The 15940-nt window shown below is 41.2% G+C and overlaps 2 protein-coding genes across 2 annotated transcripts; one reads left to right on the top strand and one right to left on the bottom strand.

The window, feature by feature from the left end:
- Positions 1–2243: 2243 nt before the first annotated feature.
- LOC147482762 (uncharacterized) lies at positions 2244–3759 on the bottom strand. The gene is made up of 2 exons (XM_086579414.1): positions 3649–3759; positions 2244–3167 (listed from the first exon to the last, which is right to left on the bottom strand). The coding sequence occupies exons 1-2, from the start codon at positions 3757–3759 to the stop codon at positions 2244–2246; spliced, it is 1035 nt and encodes a 344-aa protein (XP_086435540.1).
- Positions 3760–11835: 8076 nt separating this feature from the next.
- Positions 11836–12222, top strand: LOC147482761 (uncharacterized). Its single transcript, XM_086579412.1, has one exon. It carries the CDS (start codon positions 11836–11838, stop codon positions 12220–12222), a length of 387 nt encoding a protein of 128 aa, XP_086435538.1.
- The last annotated feature ends 3718 nt before the right edge of the window (positions 12223–15940 follow it).

Below are 15940 nucleotides of genomic sequence, written 5' to 3'. Positions count from 1 at the left end.
CGGTCACTTCCCCCATGGCCGAGGATGATGATCCTATACTTGTCGGGGAGGCGCCTGAAGTTTCCTCCCAGAAGGATGGGGTTGACAGCCAACCTAGGGGTGAAAACCAGCCAATGGGAGAATGTGCCTCTGAAGATTTGAACATCGTTTAACCATCATCTGCATTATATGATTTTGTTCTTTATCATTGACACACTTTGGACCTTTCCCTTTTGACGTTTTGTATGTGAATGTAGCTTGGTTTCTGGGTGAGCCCAGTAGGTTTTTTCAAGCTCTTTTAAATTGGACCGTTACTCTGTTCTTCCTAATTTTTCGATAGGAAGGCATAAGTCCATTAAAAATGTAACATGTCTAATCTCCTTGCTTTTCCTTTTATTTGTCGTGGTGTGGCTGGAAGCCGTGTGGGGCAACTCAGTTTGCCCCATGTATAATTCAGACTACTGTCCACGGATGGTTCATCCCCTCCACTGCTTTTGGTGGCTTTGAAACCTTGTGGGGGGCAGCGCAGTTGCCCCAGTTTGAATCTTACTAATGTTCGCGAAGGGCTCTTCCCACCCGCTGTCTTTGGCGGCTGTGAAGCCTTGTGGGGGCAGCTTAGTTTGCCCCCAGTTTGATTTGGACTATTGTCTGCGAAGGGCTCTTCCCCCCCGCTCTCTTTGGCGGCTGTGAAGCCTTGTGGGGGCAGCTCAGTTTGCCCCCAGTTTGATTTGGACTCTTTGTCATGAAGGGCTTTTCCCCCCCCCCGCTGTCTTTGGCGGCTGTGAAGCCTTGTGGGGGCAGCTCAGTTTGCCCCCAATTTGATTTGGACGATTGTCCGCGAAGGGCTCTTCCCCCCCGCTGTCTTTGGCGGCTGTGAAGCCTTGTGGGGGCAGCTCATTTTGCCCCCAATTTGATTTGGACTACTGTCCGCGAAGGGCTCTTCCCCCCCGCTGTCTTTGGCGGCTGTGAAGCCTTGTGGGGGGCTCAGCTTGCCCCCAGTTTGATTTGGACTACTGCCGCGAAGGGCCCATCCCCCTCGTTGCTATGCATGGTCGTTAAGCCTGTTGAGGCCGCTTCAATCGCCTTTAGGACCGCTTAATTCTTTTATTCTCATTCATAAGACATATAGACGAAGTACTCACTTTAATATATGACAAGTAACAAAAAATTGACAATCTTCGATTCATACATGGAATTTCTTTAACATTCTAATGTTCCACGGCTTCTCAACCCTTTCCCCTGCTGAAGTTTGCAATCGATAAGTTCCAAATGTACCCTTTTCCCTCACAACATAGGGTCCTTCCCAGTTGGGCCCTAGTTTTCCTTCATTTTCCTTTCTCGTGGCTGGTGTAATGCGCCGCAGAACTAAATCCCCCACCTCGAATGTGCGCGGCTTCACTTTCTTGGCATACTTGCGCCACAAACCTCCGATGATATTCTTCCAATCATTATCGCGGCGCAATTTCTCTTTTTTCTTCTATCAAACTCAACTCAATTTGGCTAATATTCTTTCATTCCTTCCCGTTTCTCTGATTGGTTCGGTGGTGGAGACTATCATCTCCACCGGTATGACTGCCTCTACTCCGTAAGTCATTCGCGACGGTGACTCCATAGTCGATGTTCATGTGTTGTACGGTGCGCGCCCATAGTACATGGTTTCGAGTTCATCGGCCCATGCTCCTTTCCTTGCCTCCAGTTTTCTCTTTATATTATCCTTTATGATTTTGTTTGAAGACTCTGCTTGCCCATTTCCTTCTGGATTATATGGTGCTGAGAACCCCTGTTTCACCTTAAATGCCCGAAGGAACTCTCGGACCTTTCTTCCTCGTAAAACTGCGTGTTCCATTATCCGCGATGATCGTATGTGGCAAACCGAACCTGCATATGATGTTCTCCCATATAAACTTCTTCACATTGTCTTCTTTTACTTGCTGCAACGCCACTCCTTCTACCTATTTGGTAAAATAATCGGTAGCTGCCAACATAAATCGTCTTTTGCCGCTTGCCGTGGGTAGCGGCCCAACAATGTCTAACCCCCACATGGCGAATGGCCACGGGCTGAACATGTTATGTAGCGGCTCCCCTGGAGCATGTATGAGTGGCGCAAATCTCTGGCACTTCTCACATTTCTTGGCATACGCTGTGGCATCTCTCTTCATATGTGGCCAAAAGTACCCCTGTGATATCAATCTGTGGGTTGTCGTACGCCCTGCCGAGTGACTGCCGCAATCCCCTTCGTGTATCTCAGCCAGAATTTCTTGTATCTACTGTGGCCCTATGAATTTCAGCATCGGTCCGTTGAAATTTCTTTTATACAAATCCCCTTCGAGCAACGTGTATCTTTGACTAGTTTGTTCCATCTTTCGTCTCTCTTGTTTGTCTTCTATTTCCTCACCCATCAAGAAGGTTTTAATGGGCATCATCCATCCCTGCTCATGCTCAGTTGTAAGCCAAATGCTTTTCTCCTCTGATGTGCTGGGTCTGCTTAGGACTCTCACCTCAATTGTCCATCCCTCTGTCCCCGGCAGCACTGCCGCCACATAGGCCAAGGCGTTGGCGTGTCTATTTTCACCACGGCCTAGATGTGCAAAGCTAATTTTCTCGAACTTGCTTGCTCTTTGTTGCAGGACCTCCAAGTACCTCGCCATCCTTGGGCAACGGGCCATAAATCCTCCATTCATCTGACAAATTACTAAGTTTGAATCAAAGAAAACAAACAATTCTCTCACCCCCAAATCCTTTGCAAGATCCAAACCTGCTATTACCGCCTCATATTCAGACTCATTGTTTGAAGTCGCAAATCCCAATTTCATCGACAACTCCAGCCTATTGTTCTCAGGCGTCACCAGGACGACTCCAATTCCATTCCCCGTGTCTGTCGCGGATCCATCTGTGAATACTCTCCACCCATTCCGCGGATCCCAAGGATCCAATGGATCTTGACTCGATTCCCCTTCTGGTTCCATAACCATTTCTTCTCCCCATGTTGGGTCCTCGGCCGGAAATTCGGCCAGGAAGTCGGCCATGGCTTGCACCTTTTCAGCAGTTCGAATCTGATATTGGATTTCATAATAACTGAGCATCACCGCCCACTTCAGCATTCTACCTGATTTGTCTGCCTTCAACGCTTGCTTTAATGGCAAATTAGTTATTACCACCACTGAATGTGACTCGAAGTAAGGCTTCAGCTTCAATGTTGAAAATATTAAGGCCAAAGCGTACTTTTCAATTATGCTATATCGGGTTTCCGTCGTCCAGCATGGTTTTACTTTGGAAGTAAACTGGCTTTTCTACTCTTTCCACCACCCGAACTATAACTGAGCTCACGGCGCAGATTCGACACTCCAAGATACAAGTACGCTTTTTTTCCCCGATTCGCCGCGATAGCAAAGGTGATTTTCCCAAGTAACTCTTTAATTCTTGAAAGGCCCCTTCACATTCCTCTGTCCATTGGAAATCCGGCGTTTTTCTCAACAAACGATATAGCGGTCGGCATTTATCCGAAGATTTTGAAATAAATCTGTTCAATGCCGCGACTCTTCCAGCCAACCTTTGTACTTCTTTTACATTTTGAGGGGACGACATCTCTATCAGTGACCTTATCTGTTCGGGGTTCGCTTCTATTCCGCGATGGGTTACTATGTATCCCAAGAATTTGCCCGAAGTTACCCCGAAGGTGCATTTCTCAGGGTTGAGCTTCAGTTTGTACCTCCGCAGTATGAGGAAAGTCTCTTGGAGACCCTTTAAGTGTTCTCGCTCTGACATGCTCTTTTCCACCATGTCGTTAATATATATTTCCATCCCTTTCCGAATCTTGCCCTCAAACATTTTCTCCTAACCTCACGAAATGTGGCCCCCCGGCATTCTTTAATCCAAATGGCATTCTCATTATAACAATGAAGTCCCACCCTTCCACCACGAAGGTTGTCTTTTCTGATCGACCGGTCCATACATCAGCGACTGATTATATCCCATGGAAGGCGTCCATAAAAGAAAACAATTTGAACCCTACCGTTCGGTCCACCAGTTCATCCACCCGTGGCATTGGATAACAATCTTTAGGACATTCTTTGTTGACGTCTGTAAAATCAACGCACATCCTAACCTTGCCATTCTTCTTTGGAACCGCGACTACATTCGACAACCATTCCGTGAACTCAATCTCCCTAATTATCCCGCCCCTTCCCGGTCACCTCACCTCTTCACGTATACCCTCCATGATACCCGACCTCCACGCTTCTCATCTTTTGTCTTACTGGCTTCGCATTTTCATTCATATGCAAGCGATGACATGCAAACTCAGGATCTAACCCCGTAATATCCTCTATTTCCCAAGCAAATATATCTTTATTCTTTGCCAAAATTGTACTAGCTTACTCTTCCATTCATCATCTGGCAATTCCGACCCCACCGAAGTAAATTTCTCCTCGTCTCCTGCCCCCAGGTTCACTATCTCAATCTCATCTAAGGTTTTCGGTCCAAGTGGTGGCTCATATATTATCGTCAAAGCCGCCTCCTGTAATTGTTATGCCGTCCCCGGCTCCTGCTCTGCAATCTCTCCTTTCATGCCGCGGACCATATTTCTTACTGTCACCTGTTGAATATTCTGTGCGGCTACTTGATCTCCTTTTATTTCATACGTACCTCCATTTGTGGGGAAACGGATTACCTGGTAATAGGTCGATGGAATTGCCCTCAATTCATGAATCCACCGTCTCCCTAGGATTGCATTGTACTGGGAGTTAGTGTCCACCACCATGAACCTTGTGAATACGGTCGTCGGACCAGCAGTTACTGGTAATACTAGTTCGATCATACTGTCGTTGAATCCAAACAAATTGGTTCGCGGCGCTTTCATCTGGTCTCTATCGATATTCATCTCTTCTACGGCTCCTTTAAACAGCAGATCCACCGAACTTCCGCAGTCTATCAAAACCCTCTTTACCAAATAATTTCCCATTGCAATGGTGATTACCAATGCATCCTCATGTGGTGAAATTACTGACTCCAGGTCCTTTTGAGTGAACGTTATGGTTTCCTCTCCCTTCGCGGTTCCACTAACTAACCGCGGCATGCTTACCACTTCATTGACCTGTCGCAAACTTGCTATCTTTCTGATCTTATCGCGGTGTACATTTCTCCCAAGTGTTTCCCCGCTAAAAATAATGTTGATAGTTCCTAAGATTCTAGCTAGTGCCGGCAATCTTTCAGCTTGGCGCCCCTTAGTGATAAATTCTCTAAGCATTCCCTTTTCAATCATCGTCTCCACCAACCACTTCAAGGTATAACATTCATTGGTTGCGTGGTTCTGGATCTGATGATAGGCGCAGAATGGCTTCCCCTCTATTTCTCCTGGTGTGTTTCGCGGACCTTCATAGTACTGGAGCCCTTTAATCAGTGGCAAGATCTCCTCTAAAGGTCTGTTAAGGGGAGTTTGCTCTATTCCGCGGTACGGCTTCCTTTCCCGAACGTCCCTCCTACCACGATCCCCCAATCTCTGCGGTCCGCGATTACGCCCGGTCGTATGACATCTTATCCCTTTCTTCTCTACTGCTCTTACCCCTCCGGTCATCTTTGTCCACTGCCTGTATCGCCTTCCCTGATCTCCTCTGTTCTTTTGCGTTCCTCTGCATTATGTCCTCATATCGTATGTACTTCTCCACCTTCGATCTGTAGAAGCGTGTAACGTGGTGATTTCAATCTTGGACACCGACTCGTGGACTCTAGTTCCCTGTCTCAAACCATGCTGGAATGCTATTACCGTTGTATGTTCTTCCAAATTTTCCACCCTCAGCGTCTCTTCCTTGAACCTACACAAAAACTCCCTTAACGATTCCGCTGACCTTTGCTTGACATTGAATAGGGCCGCGATATCTACCACTCTCCGCTTCTGGTGAATGAAATGATCGACAAAAGCGCGCTCTAATTCTTCAAACCTGTTGATGCTCCTCGATGCTAATATGTAATACCAGTCTGATGCTCCCCCCTTAAGGCTAGCCGGGAACATCATGCATCGGAGTCCATCATACTTGCTTTCCTGCCATAACGGCATCTGTTGTCGGAAGTGATGTAGATGATCTGTCGGGTCTCCTTTCCCATCATATCTTTCAAATCTGGGTTGGCTGAACCTCTTTGGCACTTCAGAATTCCATACCAAATCTGCCAGTGGGTTCTTATTGAGACTCGCCCCTCTTTCTGCGCTGCGCTCTGGTTCACTCTCTCCACCCCTTTGTTCGCTTCCCTATCTTTCTCAATCATCGCTGCACCACCTCCATCGTGATGCCCGCTATTTGTTCCTCCCCTATGGATGGAAATTCTTCATTCTCTCCCTCCATTCCACTATCTTGTAAATCCCTCCACTCTGTTTCCACCTGGGTGGCCTCCTTTTCTTTTCTCAGACCGTCATTCTCATTGCGTAACCTGACTATCTCCTCTTGCAATAGTCTGGTGGTGTCCGCCGCTACCTCAGATGTCTCTTCTTCCCCCACTCCTTCTATCTCTCTCACTTCTTCTTTCTTCCTCTCTCGAATCTTCTTTTTTCTAGGTCTCCCTATCGCTCTTTTCGCTATGGTGGCCATTTTCACTACGTCCCCACAGACGGCGCCAAATGTGTTATCAAATAAAATGTGTTCTCTCTAATAAAATGTGTTCTCTCTCATCAAATATGTTCTTTGGTCTGCTCCCCTCTTCTTCTCTCTCCTCTTCTCCTCCTTTTTATCCTTCACCCCCTCTCTCTCTTACTGCCTCATGTCCGTTTCATCTCTCCTCCATCCAAATAAATCCCTCCTCGTCCTCTCCACTGTCAAGGCGGTTTGAAAGGTTGGAATTAATCTCTTCCCTAACTGCCTCTTATCCTTCGTTGATCCCTCCTTGATCCTGCGTCATCTGTCCTCCCACCTGTCGCGGTAGTTTCTAGTAGTTCCCAGCGGTTGGCATTCCGCGGACCTGATCAACAGCATCAGGTCTCCTCCATCTTAACTTACTTACGGCCCACTTACCACCAATAACCTTCTATGCCAAGAATATGGCCTCTACACCTAGCTTGTATTACTTGTGAGATACAGGTTGTTCATTTAAAGGAATCAGAGAACCGACTATTAATGCTCAAGTCCTAGAACTTCTACAACTCATCTTCCTCAGCTTGCATTTTTGATATGTCGTGACTTGTCTTAATGAGCAGAAGAACGAAATACGACTTTTAGTTATAGTTTTGAACATCAGCCCAATACTTACAAGAAATCTCTTGTGATGCTCGGCTTAAAGAAACCCTTAAATGGGGTTCCTTCTCTTATGTGCGGTAGTGGCGTGCTTTACATGTTCGAGATTCACAAGGAAACCTTTTTTACTCCTCTATGTGTTGTTAATAAGATGTGAAGTTGAGGACAGAAAACTAGAGAAGGAGTGCGTAGATTTCTCATGAGACTGAATGTACATCTAATTCATTTTTTATTATTTTTGTGATAGCTAAACGTGAGCTTGCTCTTTTCAAATATCAGCACATGATATTCATCATTAGATATAATGTATCAATACAAAAATTGACATAAATGTTCTTATCATGTTTCTTTTATGTTTTCTGTGAGATATGCAGAAGTTACATTGGGGCATCTGGCTAATGCGAACAGTCTGATAGTTACTGTTGTACCAGAAAAATTAAAGAATACAAGAAAGAATTACACTTGAACTAAGCAGATTAAGCCCTTGCTGCTTTGTTGCCTCTTTATCATACACGCACCCAGCAAGCCCACCTGAAACGAAAAGTGCGCACCAAGTGGACTGCCTAACAGTATGAAGTTGTAAATCACACCGAAATGCTTAAAACCAAAAGGCTTAGATGCAATCGGGACCATTACAGAGAATTGAACCCCATAACAGATCCCACGCAAAGAAGTGGATGCATAAAGGTTCCACTGAGAGCTGAGGCAAACATTGAGGTAAGTTAAGATTATGACAATGCAAGTTGCGTGCATGTCATCCACAATGTTCGATGGATTGTCTTAAACAGTTAAACCTGTAAGGCATAAAACCATACCAAATCAAAATGAGCTGACAGGAAAACAACATTGCAAATTTTAAGGTATTATCCGCCTGAAGATTGTGGAACTTTACAATAGCATGCTGATGTTAAAGAGAAAGCACGAACCTAACAAATGTTCAGATATAACATCTTCAAGTAGACGGCTCACAAAATTGGAAAATCTAAAAATTGGCAACATCATCGTTTTATCACTTGAACCTTGCACAATCCCAATCTGTGCGAGAATGTTAATAATTGTTACTCCATGACCAACTCCAATAAAGTATACCAGAGCTGACAAATGTTCAGATATAACACCTCCCGACTATTTTTTTTTGGCGATAATGAAGAAAGAAGTCAGTTATAAAACTTGCAAAGCAACATTATCTATAATTCTTTTCTAATCATATTATCCTGATGAGGCAATAAACTCCCAACTATTCCTCATGTTGTTGACATAAAGAAATCAGCATTGCTTACTCTTGAACTTAAAGCTTATCAAAATCTAATACCTGAGTCAACAAACATATTGCAACTTCACCACAAGCAACATATTGAAACAAAATTTAAAAATGCTTGCAACTATGCAGGCTAGCTTGCAACGATACTTTCCCGGAAAACGATAATCTCATTATTCGGAGTTCTCACCTGTTCGGAGTGCGTGAGAGAGAGCAAGTGGAGAAAACAACATTCAATTTTGAGAGAGAAGCCAAGAAGAAGAGATAAGAACTCACTTTTTTCGCGGTTAGTGAACTCACTTTCTATTCCCGGTCAGTTAGGCTAAGTCCAATGGTGCTGCAAATCATCAAATTTAACGTAAAATGTGATCCAATGGTACGTTAAAACGTTATACCGCAAACGCTATCTTCATAAATTTCTCTATTTTTTTACCAATTTCTCATGCAAATCAATTTTAATGTTATAGCGTATGCTCATATCCATTGCCATTGCCAATGGCGGGCAATCAAAAAAATCATTATTAGTGTTGCACGCCGTAGCCAGTGGCGGGTAGGAATGTGAATTAATTCAAATAATAAGTTACACGCCACTCACAATGGCGTACAGAATTCAATTATGATTTTCCACCCGCCACTCACAATGGCGGTTAGAATTGATTTTTTTTTTTTTTTTTTAATAACTTAATTTGTGCAATTACCATTCTATCCTACCCTTTTAAATTTTTTTGATTTATTTGTATCTCTTTGTTATAATTTCAATTTTAAGATTAAATTTATTCCAACAACTTAATTAATTATTTAAATAAAACATTTATTGAAAATAAAAAAAAACAACAAATTAAAAAGAAATACATTAAAAATACATCAAATATATACGAAACATTTAAAATTCTTAATCAAATTAATCAATCGCTTTCTTTCTCCATTATTCTTCAAAGTGCAAATTTCTTGAAGGAGTCCGTGAATTGAAAGAGTTTGATCTTTCAAAATTTGTTTCTTTCGCGTTTTTGTACCATTCTTTTCCTTGAGGTGTCATAGTCGATGTATTTGTGCTCATGATCTCCTTTTCCCATGCCAATGTCTCACGAATTTTTTTTTTTCGCAAGTTTAATCCTTGAAGGATTAAACGCTTCACTTTCATAGAATTTTTTCCCACGGTCGGGTCTTTGCCTCAATGGCCTCCATCACCCGTTGAGATTGTCGCTTAATTCTTTGAGAGAAGTTTCATTTTGACTATCAACTTTTTTTTTTTTTTTGATTTGTCTCTTCCACAATCCGGTCTTTTTGATGAACAGTGTCTTTGTATTTCAAGAATCGAATCGGTGTTCCCCATGCCATCTTGTTCGTTTAATGGAGCTGGAGACCCGTTATGAAAATTAGTTTGAGAGAAACCAGGTGTAGTTGGAATTGAATGGCGCGCCCATTTTTCGTAGTCTTTCAAAATAAACCACGCATGATCAAATTTGAAGGGTTTATTATCTGAAGACCTGGTGACATACAACTTCTTTGCTTGCTCCATCTGTAAAAGAAAAAAAAATAGTTTGAGTTTAATCAATTATATTCTAGCTAAATAATTGATATAATATATCTTACAATGTCCATTTCGTTAGTTCCTGATCTGTTCATATCCTCGGCTTGATTCAAACATCCACGAAATAAAGTAATCATTTTAAATTTTGATTTATTTGTAATTTATTTATAAGTTGCCAACGACTTGTAACACTTCTCATAGTTAATACATCATTGCCTCTATAAAACCCTCAGATCATCATCCTCGATTCTCAAATTGTTCTTTAATTTTATCCCACAATATGTTACCTCATTGATTTGTTCGATGAATTGAATCAATTGAATTATCCAACCATGTTTGGCATAATCGTGTCTTCATCAATGCTAAATGATGATCCTCGCTTAACATTGTTCTTGAAAGAGAAAGAAAGAGAGAGAGAAAAGACAATATTATTGATAATACAAAAATAAAATATTATTCGATGTTTGGGGAATGTGACTTTCGAGAGAGGAAAAGACATTCTTTTATAGGGTCGAGATTGAATTATTGAATTTTACTTTCTCGGGTCTCATGCGCTATTGATTAGGGTCATTGGGTTGTGGGAAAGATTGTAATGAATTATCTAAGAAATTATTGGGGTGTGTGCAAGATAAAGAATTGTGGGCAAGATTGAAATGAATCATGCATGCATGGAATCTATTTATTGGGGTGTGTGCAAGATAAAAAATTATGTAATCTATCTAGAGTACTAGAGTACGCGATGTTGCATGTGTACTCTCCGCCCCTCCACCAAAGATATATATAACATAACTCTTCGCAAGAAATTAAACCAATTTGCTATCTCACACAATTTTTAATATTTTCAATTTTTATTCCATAATTTATTTACTAGCAAAATGAATTATGATAGTGATAATGATTATGATTCCCAGAGAAGACGACGTATTGAAAGACACTTCATGCATGAACAAGAAGTGTTGACAGCCAAAATGCGACTCGCAATTCAAATGAATCTTGTTACAAAGAGCTCATATCATTGAAAACTCTAATCAACCAACTCTCCGTATTGGTCCGGCCCCCCGGGACGCACTTATAGGAATCGTAATAGGGCAACGGAAATGCTCTCTTAAAGGCCGATTATTTCGTGTCAATCCCACATATGATGAAGTTTTATTTGAATTTAAATGAATGGAGATCACCTATTCTTGAGGATTAGGAGTGGTCTTAAGGAACATAGTGATTTCTGGATGAAGAAATATGATGCAACCAATAAACCCGGTTTGTCGTCACACGGAAAAATAATGTGTGCATTGCAAATGTTAGCAAACGGAAGCCCTGATTCAATGGATCAATATTTTAAAAGATTGCCTGATACCAACAACACTCTCCTTTGTTAAAATGTTTTGCAAACATGTGGTGGAGAGATTTGGTGCACAATATCTAAGATCTCCAAATGAAGAAGACATTGCCGATTGCTCCGTGTTCTTTGAGTTAAGAGGTTTTCCCCGGCATGCTTGGCGCCTAGATCAGATACATTGGACATGGCAAGCATGTCCAATGGAATGGGCGGGACAAGATATCTTGGGCGACATGGATCAACTCTCTTGTACTTCGGCGGTTGCTTCTTTTCGACATGTGGATATGGCATGCTTACTTTGGTTTACCAGGTACTAATAATGATGTTAATGTTTTGTGGCTCTAATCTTTTCACAAACTAACATTAGGTTTAACCCTCCTCCGCAAACTATTCTCTCATGGGTAAGGACTATCTTGTCGGTTATTACTTGGTCGACGGTATATATCCTCGATTGTCTACACTAGTGAAGGCGAAAAAGGAATCCTAAATCAAGAAGAGATAAATTTTTACGGCGATGCAAGAATCTTATAGAAAAGACGTTGAACGAGCATTTGGGGTTCTTCAATCTCGTTTTGCAATTGTTAGAGGCAAAGCTCGCTTGTGGGACAAAGATGTGCTCCATGATGTTATGTCGGCGTGCATTATTTTGCATAACATGATTGTTGAGGAAGAACGACATAACTATTTGAACGCTTACGTTTATGGAGACTCTGAACCTATTATTAACCATGATTACTTTGAAAATCCTAATATAGCAGAAGTTGTTCCCGACCGAAACCCCAATTCAGCTGAATTTCGTAGAGTCTTGCAACGCGTGGCATATGTGCATAATAGGCACGAGCATGTGGAATTAGAGCAGCGTCTGATTAACCATTTATGGGAATGGCGTGATCGGAATTAAGATGTGTTTATGTCAATTTGATGTAATGAGTTGGAGCCATTGCAAAAAGAGGGAGTATCATCCCCATTCAAAGCTTTCACCTGATGAATCCTTCTTAGAAAGTGGTTTTGCAATTTTCGGAAGGAACCAATTTGTTTTAGAGGAGAATCTATGTCTCTTAATTTTATTGGTCTGGGATGGTATAGCAACATGGTGAAAACAAATTTAGTGAAGCATTTTGTGTACTAAGTGTACTACCCAGTATTTTTGTTTACTTCTAAGGGAGTGGCTTATCTTCTGCTGAGTCCGACTCTAAAATTTTGAGTTTAGAACCTTGGATTAAACTTCATTAAAGTGAAACAACCATGAAAATTTTGATGAAAATTTTGAGAACCTCTTGTAAGACTGTATGAAGTAACAATTACAGAGTTGTTTTGAAGATTACACATAATTATCATTTTTCCCAACCGAACACATTTGTACAAATGATACGATTTTATGACAATATTTACCATAAGTTAAGAGCATATCATGAACATGACTGATGATGGCACAGGCCATCTGTGAATTTTATGTACATTGGGGGACCTGCTATTGTAGTATTTGTTACTATTGTGATAGATATCACCTCTCTCAATCCAAATATTCCAATGAAGTTGTACACATAATTTGTTCCACATTTCGGTTTTATTGGCAAATTTCGAGGGTGGTTTGCACTTTGCACAACCAATTTGTACCTTAAAGTGAACAAGATGTATACATTCAAATTATGGCTAAGTACACAATTCTATGGAGACTTGTGATTCTCTCAATATGATACGTCGGGGCCAAGTGACCTTTCAAAGTTGTGTATCAAAATGTGCTAGGTTGACTTAAACAAATCCTATGAGCAATTCAGCCAACGGCGGCCGTGCCTACCGATGATTGTACAAATGATAATGATTTTATGACAATATTGTAACAACTAAACAGATAACAAGAGGCCAATAAAATCAAATATCAGCTGGGAACAATGTCTCCTACATTCGGAGGACAAGTAAAATGTCGAGAAATTAAATACTTCAACAAGTGCCATAATTAACATACGAAAAAGTTGCATTTGTGCCATCATCGATCTTCGAAGTTCATGACAAACATAAACTCAACACACCAAAGATTCTTCTTAATCACTCAAACACACAAAGATCTCCTTCTTTCATATTAGTTTCTCTCATGACTTCGGACTAACCCCGGCTGAACCTACACTGCCTTCGCCAAAATGCACTTAATTTCCCATTCCCGTTCATCCGAAAAGTTTCAATGTAACATAATTGAACATCCCCTCGGATATTTCCCGGTAAAGTGTTTAGGAGTGGCTGCAAAACAGAAGCCAACATACAATTTTGGTTGTCAAGATGATGGAACTTTTCGAGCAAATACAAATAAAAATGGCAAAGATAAGTCCCTTACATCTAGATTACTTATCGATAATTAGGAGTTATCCTAAAGACAATGCCAATGTAAACTTTACAAACTAGTCATTAAAAACGATGTACCGCTAATAATATATACAATAATTGTTCGAGCCCTGTCTCCAGTAGAATGGACTGCTTACAGGTTACAGAAATTAGTGTGATATGAAACATCTAAATTTCTTTTAAAGAAATCCATAACGTGGCTATGGTTTAAGTGCCACAAAGGACATTAGGATGTGTTGATAAGTCATGATGTGTTTGGGGTGGTATAAGAGCTCACTTCAAAAAAAAATTGCATTAACTTACCAGAGCAGCCACACGCATATCAACACCTTCTCTTTCCAAGGGTTTGGTCAGTTCAGCCACAACATCTTGGCCAACCTGATTGGGAAGAAACCATTATAATTGAAATCAGAAACAAAAAGAGAACCACGGATCGACATATTAAAATGACACCACCGAAGTCACTTCATAGAAAAAAACTTTAGCTTCTCGGTTTGAACATTAAGGGGGCTAGCATTTGGTACAAGACTATAGTTCTTGGAATACATTGTCTCCGGCATTCAAGTTCTAAAATTTGTTCTCTAGGTATGGTTTAACATGCTTCAATATATTTAGACATCCTAACTTGCTTGGTACCCCTACACACCTATCCCGAGGGGCAACTTGAATGACCCTCTAAATGAACATTTTGATTTCAGTTAGACTTGATCACATCAGTCTAAATTAAGTTACTCACAACATAATCACAACATAATCAATATGATTTTAAACATATTCAACCAATACAAAAACATATATAAATTAAGTTACTCACAATGAAATACTAATAGAAACCATAATCTGCTACTTCCTTCTCCCCCGTGAGCTCGAGTAAGCGCGACGGCCGATCAGTTGATTCACCTACAAAATGAGGGACATATACATCCTCCCTTGAGATAGATGGCCGAGTCTGACTTCAGGATATTCAGAATATGAAATGTCATGACTATTCAATTCTTGACGAGCGTATTCCAATATATCATCCTTACTAGAGTGCAACCCACTATTCATTTTGCAAATAAAACTAGCCATAGAAGTCGTGGCATGCATATAGTCCTCCTCTAACATCGCCTTCAATTGTGCCTAAATTTATACCATAATTAAATAAATTAAATGTTGATACAAAAAATAAAATAAAATAAACTATTTAATTTACTTACCGGTGTCAAGTTGGCATCAATAGGAGATGTGGCACCAAATCTTTGTCAATTGGTGGAACATGTAAATTAAAGATTTCACCATTACGACAAGTAATAGGGATAACCCAATTGGCTTCGGGAGTAACAACCTGCCTCAACTTGTGACAATGGAGGATATGATGAGCGATTAAGGGTTGCCCCCATCGGTGAGAGATACCTACATCCTCTTTAAGACCGGATGCACCAACAAAGTCCACATTCACACCTCTATAAGTTGGGGTAGAAGCATCCCCAATCGAGACACGAGCCCAATAGTCGGTGTATTGTCGCTTCACTAACCCGCCTAATCAAGGCATCAACAGAAATGCCGCCACTGTTGTACCATTGGAGCAATATATCAGTCTAGCATCCATTAAGATTCATATGCGAAGGGGGATCACAAGGAACTGAAGGAACGCCAAAGACTTGGCTTGGCGGCGAACGCTCTCCTAAATACCAGACATTTACTAACGGTCCAAACAAGATGCATCGCCGACTAGTCAACTCTAATGCTTTCCGAACATATGGATGATTTATGCGTATGCATGTGGAATCTACCCATGGTAGCCATACAATAGAACTCCGAGTACGAGACTCTATCTGGCCGTCGCTAGACTTAGATTACAATGGGCTTCACCCACAACCTTATGACGGTAAGTTGGACCCCAATTATTTATAGCAGGAAATTGGTCGGGCTCTTCAAGTATCCGAACGTGCATGCCATTTCGAAAATAGGAATAATACCAGTACTGAACAAAAACAAATATATTAGCACATAACTAACTAATCAAATCCATTTAAAAAATAAATAACTTTAACTACCTCAATGACTTGCCACATCCCCACCACAGCTTTACTACCATTGCCAATGCCAAAAACGACATACCAAGTCCAAAGACATAATCAAATCGATATGCGGCTCCTCCCCAGTCATAACTACCGATCTCATCTATCTGAATGAGACTAGCTAGATATCCCAAACGAACCTTGCTATGGGAATTTGCTAACAATACATTTCCAATAACATACAACATGAAAGCACGAAACCCTATTTCTCTTTCATTA

The sequence above is a fragment of the Coptis chinensis genome, chromosome 8, assembly GCF_015680905.1.
Source record: "Coptis chinensis isolate HL-2020 chromosome 8, ASM1568090v1, whole genome shotgun sequence".
NCBI classification, from domain to species: domain Eukaryota; kingdom Viridiplantae; phylum Streptophyta; class Magnoliopsida; order Ranunculales; family Ranunculaceae; genus Coptis; species Coptis chinensis.
The sequence above is the reverse complement of the archived record's forward strand: the minus strand, read 5'-3'. Positions and strand labels throughout refer to the sequence as shown.

Excerpts from the sequence above, each read along its gene's own strand:
- LOC147482762 (XM_086579414.1), bottom strand. The coding sequence starts at position 3,759 with ATGGTGGAAAAGAGCATGTCAGAGCGAGAACACTTAAAGGGTCTCCAA. Across the intron at positions 3,168-3,648 it reads CTGAGAAATGCACCTTCGGG|CTGAAGCCTTACTTCGAGTC; the intron begins GTAACTTCGGGC and ends TCAACATTGAAG.
- LOC147482761 (XM_086579412.1), top strand. The coding sequence starts at position 11,836 with ATGCAAGAATCTTATAGAAAAGACGTTGAACGAGCATTTGGGGTTCTT.